Source organism: Trachemys scripta, chromosome 1 (assembly GCF_013100865.1).
Source record: "Trachemys scripta elegans isolate TJP31775 chromosome 1, CAS_Tse_1.0, whole genome shotgun sequence".
In the NCBI taxonomy this organism is placed as follows: Eukaryota; Metazoa; Chordata; order Testudines; family Emydidae; genus Trachemys; species Trachemys scripta.
In genome coordinates, this window is record NC_048298.1 from 300,523,487 (window position 1) to 300,531,550 (window position 8,064).

The window sequence follows — 8,064 nt, forward strand, 5'->3', positions numbered from 1 at the left end:
ACAAGGACTTGTGTAAAAATTATGCAAGCCATTAATTCAGGGGTTGGGCAAACTTTTTGGCCTCAGGGCCGCATCAGATTTTGTAAATTGTATGGAGGGTCGGTTAGGGGAAGGGGCTGTGGCCTGGCCCCCACCTCCTATCTGCCCCCCCCACCCCTCCCCGGGACTCCTGCCCCATCCAACCCCCCCGTTCCCTGACTGCCCCACTGGGACCCTTGCCCCATCCACACACACCCACTCCCTGTCCCCTGACCATCCCCGGACCCCTGCCCCATCCAACCCCCCCTCCTTCCTGACTGATCCTCCCCCGGGACCCCTGCCCCCCGCCCCTATCCACACTCTCACCCCCTGACTACCACCCCGAACTTCCCTGCCCTCTGTCTAATCCCCCCTGCTCCATGCCCACTTACTGCTCTGCCTGGAGCACCGATGGCTGGCGGTGCTACAGATGCGCCACCTGGCTGGAGCCAGGCCATGCCACCACCACCACGCAGCACAGAAACTGGGTCAGGCCGGGCTCTGCAGCGGCACTGCCCCGGAGCTCACAGCCCTGTTGCCCAGAACATTGCGCCGGTGGCGGAGCGAGTGAGCTGAGGCAGCAGGGAATGGGGAGCAGCGGGGGAGGGGCTGGATCTAGCCTCCCGGGCCAGGAGCTCGGGGGCCGGGCAGGACGGTCTGCGGGCCATAGTTTGCCCACCTCTGCATTAATTGAAATATTAGCATACTTTTGCTTGATTACTGTAAATAATCAAGCTCCACAGTTCACTAATCAGAGCATAGTCGCCTCTAGTGTCCTTTTGAGTTTAGGTAACGTTTCCCTAATGTGATTAGTTTGTAACATTTTGGTCTTTCTCTAATGGCTTCTTAGAGTTCACGTAAACTAGATATAAAGGGATTTTCTTCTTGAACTGAAAATATATAAAAAGAACAGGAGCACTTGTGGCACCTTAGAGACTAACAAATTTATTAGAGCATAAGCTTTCGTGGACTACAGCCCACTTCTTCGGATGCATATAGAGTGAAACATATATTGAGGAGACACACATACAGAGAGCATGAACAGGTGCGAGTTGTCTTACCAACTCTGAGAGGCCAATTAAGTAAGAGAAAAAAACTTTTGAAGTGATAATCAAGCTAGCCCAGTACAGACAGTTTGATAAGAAGTGTGAGAATACTTACAAGGGGGGAGAGATTGAAAATATATAGCCTTTGTAGAGTTATCTGTTGTATCAAAGACTCAAAACTTAGAACTGTTTTAGACTTAGAACGATCAACAACCTCTATGTGTAGGCACAGGCTGCTTTCCATAGGGCAAAAACACCCTTCAGATTTAGGCTATGTCTACACTGGCAACTGAATGACGAAACTTTTGTCTTTCGGAGGTGTTAACCCCCCTTCCCCTGAAAGACAAAAGTGCCAGTGTGAACAGTGCGTTGCCAGCAGGAGAACTCTCCTGCTGACAACACAAACACCGCTTGTTGGAGGTGGAAATTTGTTGGCTCTCCTGCACAACTTTTAGCGGCACGGCTGTATGACATAGCCATGTCGCTAAAAGCTGCGTAATGCAGACATAGCCTTAGTTTACCACATAGCTTGTTCTCTGGGAAGTACAAATGTCAATTGTATTTCAAAGGGATTTCAATGTCTCTCTTTCTCCTGATAAGATAATTGCCTGTTTTAAATGAAAATGTTTACAAAGAAAATGTTTGGCTGCTTAAAACTAAATTAATTACATTAGTCCATCTAAACTAGGGATCTAGTGCTTCTGGCCAGCAAGTACCAGGTTTAGTTTTATATCTGATTCTTGGCTCTGCAATAAACTGGTTGAAATGGAAAAGAGAGACTGTTAGGATACTCCCTCTCCATCCTCCCTCCTCAGTTACTGTGGATGGATTGTTTCTAAATGCAGATGGCAGACTCTGCAATGGTGAAAATGGAAGCTGTGACCTGCTCATTAGAGGTTAAGGTTCTGCTTTAAGTCACAGTGTTATGTTTTTGGACACAAGTACTAAAGGGGTGGGGAGGAAGTACCTTGAATACCTAAAGAGAAACTGAGCTGGTTCATCTATTGCTGATGATATTCCCTGATTGATTGATTTATTTTTATTTTTTTTAATGGAGCATGTGGTGGAAGATATCTTTCTCCTAATTTATAGTGGAAAATTTAAAACCTCAGGAGAAAATGAAGTTCTAGTAATACGTGAAACTTTTACAAATAACCATACTGAACAAATGCTGTCACAAAGTTGCAGTCCAGAACACAGAAGCCTGGGGTTGGAGGGACATTTTAAAAGGGTGTGCCAACCTAATATGACTAAGGTATAAATGTTTTTGGGGTTTTTTGTGTTTTTTTGTTTTGTTTTGTTTTTTTCAGTCAGTGAGATTGCAGTGGAATATTTATCAAAACTCCAGAGTGTTGAAAACGTAAACACAATATTATGAAAACTGGAATATGAAGCTGACCAGTCTAGTTTTACTGCAAAGTGGAATGAATTGTGAAAAGAAAATCAGATTTTTAAAATTCTTTCAATTTCAATAATACATGGTAGTAACAGTGTTGAGGAAAACACTTTGTCTTAAACAACTGGTTTTAAACAACATTTTAAAGTTTCTGGAGATGCACTATTCTCACATACTATTGATGTGTGATGGGTGTTCAGTGTCAAAACATGAGGCATTGTAATGAGGTGGTATTCCATCAAATTATTTGTAAATATCACATCATATCATCAGAGATTTGGATTATTTACTTTTCAAGAGAATTGGAAAAATGTTAGGCTTCTAGTAATAAACACTGTGTGCTGTTCAATTCCTTGAGAATAAGTATTTATTTTGTGGCTTAAGTTGGTCCCATAGGCCTAATCATATGCTTAAAATTAAGCACTTTGCTGAATCAAGGCATAAGAGACCATTCCTGCTCCCATTAAGGTGAATTGTACCACTGACTTCAAAGAGAGCAGGGTCAGGCCACATAACTTTATCATCCTCACAGTGGCAAACATTAAAAACACAGTATTTCATTTGATCATTTTATAAGACCCTGATCTGGGTAACATTTATACAAAACTTCTTTCTAGGATTGGTAAATAAGCAGTATGAATTTTGAAGTAAGTAGGAGGAAGCTGTGAAAAAAGCTAATCCAGTTAAAGTTATGGTTTTAGTTGGGTTTGTTCTGTAGTGATGAAAAGAGTTTGTGTGTCGTTAAATCATCCTCTATTTTTCACACAGCATTAAAACTTCCTTTTGGCAAGACAACGGTGATGCATTTGGTGGCTAGAGAGACATTGCCAGAGCCAAACTCTCAAGGTAGGCTATATAGTAGATACGCTTCCAACTTCAGCTGCATAGGCACGTGTTCAAAAATGTCATTGTTTTCATTGGATGTTTTGAAAGGAGAAAAATCTTCATGGTTTATGAATAGTTCTTGTCAAGCAAGTAACAAGTGATTTTGGACACACTAAAATAAAAAGCATATTTCTTAGTTATGTATCTGAGTAACATTTTTTGTATTCTCCAGAGCTTATAAAGTTGCACAAGATAAAATTTTTGCATAGTTCTTGTATCATTAACAGTTATCCCCCCTGCTCGCCCCAACTGAATGTTTTGTAAATTTTCTTCTCGTTGTTCCACAGGTCAGAGGAACCGTGAAAAAACTGGAGAGAGCAATTGCTGTGTGATCCTGTAAACTCTGTCTGCTTTACCTGCTAAGTGTGATGTAATATAGTCTTTGTCTTTCATGCTGCTGGAATAGAAGAGGCCCAGCCTTGCTTCAAACACCTTTAGGAAGAGCCTGTCTGTAAATCCATGGAACTGAAATATTACATAAACACTGTCACATTATTCTCTTTTTTAAAGGAGAGATCTATGAACAATTCCATTATAATTTTATTTCTATTTTTTTCTTGCTGAATAATCTTATAATACATCGGTTCTTGAATGCATTCAATCTCCAGAAAAAGTTAGTGTTCTCTTCCACAGCAGAAATCATTTTGCTGCCACAAAAATCTTCATTAACCGGAACTAATCAATCAAGCTTTCTAGATGCAATTTGCACTAAAAACAGTTGACAATATGTTTCTCATCAGCAATCTCTAATGATATTTGAGACACCTAGAAATAATCTCCAATATATAATACAGCACTGGAAAATAGAATCCATAATTTAAAAAAGCTCACTAATGGCCAACTCAAAGGAAAAACTGAAGTCAATTCTACCAAGTCAATCTTGGTGGCCGAACTGGCACAGAATACTAACTAAACCGAGCCTGGCTATATATATTTTCACTGCAACAAACGAAAAACGATGTGCCTGTAATTTAAAAGCACTCTGTAGAGGGCTGTTGAAACTGATTTTTTTTCATTATTATGGTGCACTCTTTTCTCCTACGTTAGTTGAGTGCTTGTTCATACAGCACAAACAAGTGCAGAGAGTGCATTTCCTAGCCTTAATATGGGAGGGGTAATTTCCTGTAGTTCATAGGCTTTTATTATTGTGCATAAATATTAGAAGACTTCATTTACTAATCAATTTTATGTATTTGAATATCAGCAATTGATGTTTTTCAGTAATTCTTACTCCTCTGTATCTCGGTGTCCAGAATCGTGCTTACTCATAAGAGACTTCAAAAGAATTATGAAAGCTAAAAAAAGAAAAAACCTCTGCCATAGTACTGGTTTTGTTTCTTTATGTAATCTGCATTTGGTATTAGTGCTTGCAATTGTATTCAAATCAGAAGCTGATTTTTAAAGGCATACATAATTAAAAAGGATGCCATTTTATTTCATATCAATAATTTAAAGATTGATATGCTAAAGAAATTTGCACAGCACTAAAGCATGAGCTAGTTTCATCTAAACCTGTAAAAATATAAAAGATTTTATATTTTTTCACTCGGGAAGAATTCTTCCTGGATGAAATTACAAATAAGTGTAGAATATATTTAATAAAAATCTTATAAAATGCATAACTATAGAACTTAAATATAGATTGGCGTGTAGCATAATAGAACAATATTCCATATAAATAGCATTAGCCTTAAAAAAAAAAAAAAAAAAAAAAAAGTCACAGGTTGACGTTGTGTTCTGTACTTAATAAGTGTTCACAGCCCTTACAGATGTTGTGTAATTGTTTTTTCAAATGGTCAGCATCATTCAAATCAGGTTATTTTACCCATTGTTACTGCTTTGATGAAATGCTTTATATGCCATAGGCCTACAAAAATATTGTTCATACTGATCAGAATTAAATTTGTATAGAGCAGAGTTTTAAAACAAATTGTAAATAGCACTAAACATTTTCTTTCTGCAACCTGTACTGATAGATTCTACTGTAAACTAAATAAAAGAATATTGTAGTGCATTTTGGTGGTGATCTAAAATTAATGACTGGGTCTGTAATTGATTTATATTTGTTTGTTTTCACAGTCATGAAAACTGGTGAAGTGTCAAACCTAGTTCCCCTCTGATTGAAAAAATAACTGTTTGTTTATAAGATTATTTATAGACCAATTCTTGATTTTAGTCTGTGTTCAGCATCATTTTTTCTTGAGTTTCCTTGGTTGCTCAAACATGGAATAAAACACCCTGCTCCAAAGAGATAAAAATAGAAGAACAATGAGGAGTCCAGTGGCACCTTAAAGACTAACCAATTTATTTGGGCATAAGCTTTCATGAGTAAAAAATCCACTTCTTCAGATGCATAGAGTGAAAATTACAGATACAGGCATAAATATATATTGGCACATGAAGAGAAGGGAGTTACCTTAGAGGTGGAGAACCAATGTTGAAGGCCAATTCAGTCAGAGTGGATGTGGTCCACTCCCAACAATTGATGAGGAAATGTCAATACCAACAGAGGCAAAATTGCGAGAGGGAGATTATATGAGAAAAGGATCTACCACATAGTACAAGAAAAAGTAATGAGATGAAGTATGATTCGTATCTTGTTAGTTTAATAAATCTTTAGTGTGAACTGGTGGTATTTGAATAATGATTATCTAGAGTGTTGGTGATAACTTGAAAATTACATATTTAATACTGAAGAGAGAGACCTTGTGTTGGTAGCCTAAAATTAAGTAACTTCCTCGTACATTATTCAGTAAGTTTGGATATTGAAGAGAGACAACGAGCTTCAATGTATAGTAAAATAATTCGTAGTCATCTAAGGTATTAATACTAATGCCACATTATATACTTGTTAGAAAACGTGTGACCCTTCTTTGATCCATTTAAATAAGATTGCTGGATATTTGCTATTTTGCAAAAGAGATTAATTTTAATAAAATATCAGCTCTTGAGGAGAACAAAGTACACACACAAGAATGTTCAAATAAATCCTTTAAACTCTGCTCAGCTTTAAAAGTCAGTACTTGTGACTATGCAGGTTCTCTAGAAGAAAAGTAGAATACTTTTATGCTTGTTTGACCGCCAGCACCCAGAACGTCGTTCCATCTGTTCCATTGCATTGCTGTTGTGTGGGCTCTGGGAATAAACGTGCAAGGGTAGTTAAGGGTAAGGTTTGTTCAAGACATGTTGTATTCTAAAATACTCAGACATTGAAGCATGAGAAGGAGCAGTTTATCTCTCACTCCATATTGTAAATTGGCCATATCAGATACAAGAGATACATTTGGGGGATTACAGCCCAGTAGTACTAAGGTGCTGTACAGATTCTAGTGTTCATAAGTGATAGCTTGAGTAAGTCTGTTGCAACAGCCTCAGGGCTTGCCTAAGCTACTGACTGGAGAAGGAAAGCATGGTAAATGCCTTTGCTAATGCCTACAGAATAATTTTTAATGTGCTGCATTGATGTACATCCTGTACTAACAGGGCTGGCCCACAACATTTTGGCACCTGAGGCGGGGAGCTCAAATGATGCCCCCCATGCCTCCTTGCTTGGGCCAAAACTTTGAAAGGTCTCAATTCTGCCTTCTTCCTGTTCTACTCCTCCCAGGGTATTGCTCTGCTACCTATTCCAATAAAGGAGAACTAACCGCTTAAAATGCCTTGTTCAAAAATTTTAAGTAACACTTAACTTTCAAACGCCTGAACAGCAAATGTAACTTTTCTTGTCTGCATAGTAAACACTGGCATTTTTATATGTTTGAATAATCAAAGTGGTGCTTTCCGTGCCGCCTTGGTTGCAAAGATTTGAACTGCTTCCTGAAGGTCCACAGTCTGGGCCAGCCCATGCTCTATTGAGATGGTTGCAAGGCCGACCAGCCTGTCCTGTGTCATTGTGGAGTGTAGATGTGTTTTTATTAACTTCAGCTTGGAGAAGCTGCGTTCTCCACTGGCTACTGTTACAGGAACTGTTAGAAGTATGCACAGAGCAACAAAAGTATTTAGAAAGAGGGTGGTCATCTTATTTGTGCACATATATTCCAGAACAGCCTTTGGAGTTGATCCAGCTGAAATGTATCTTGGGCTTTCAGTTCATCACCTAAATCACTCGCATCAATATTGCGCATGTCATCATGTGTCAACACTGTCTCTAGTGCCCTGCATTGCTGGTGTAGGTCTTCTTCAGGTACAGTGAAGAGTTTTGGAATATACAACATCCCAAATATACTGCTGTGTTCCTTGAGCTGCATGAAACGTTCTTCAACTGACTGTATTGCACAATCTAGGTTAAAGAATTCAACTTTGAATTGTTGTTTGGGGTCTCTTATGGGATTATCCCGTGCCTTGTAATCAAAATGTCATCTTCTTCGGTGACTCTTGTATACTCGAATGGGTGGGAAAATAGCTTCAGTGTGAAGTTCCTCTGCCAACTGGAACATTAGACTGCAAGAGTTTGCAACAAAAACAGTATGCAGCATTCTGGGTTTTTGAGTACATAAGCCATGGCCTCTCCACTTTGTCACCATTGGGGATATCACGCCAGTAATGTGTTGGATGGAAACTTCTATTTTCATTGTCTTGGGGAACATGAAATTTTTCACTTGCTGTGGCCCATGCAGTACAAGGAAGTCCCTCAGGCTACTGCTCAAGTGGGTCCACAGTCCTGGATCATCTAGACTTAAGGAACTAAGCTCAGCAGCAGCTGTTTCTTGTGCCTCCACC

General features: G+C 39.1%; 1 protein-coding gene across 1 annotated transcript in view; it reads left to right on the top strand.

Moving 5' to 3' along the window:
• UBL3 (ubiquitin like 3) overlaps positions 1 to 5,359 on the top strand; it is a 71,772-nt gene extending 66,413 nt beyond the window's left edge. The window contains exons 4-5 of the mRNA XM_034758685.1: positions 3,229 to 3,306; positions 3,633 to 5,359. Of these exons, the coding sequence (XP_034614576.1) occupies positions 3,229 to 3,306; positions 3,633 to 3,685 (131 nt within the window). The 3' untranslated portion in view covers positions 3,686 to 5,359. The remainder of the gene's footprint in view (positions 1 to 3,228; positions 3,307 to 3,632) is intronic.
• Positions 5,360 to 8,064: the final 2,705 nt, after the last annotated feature.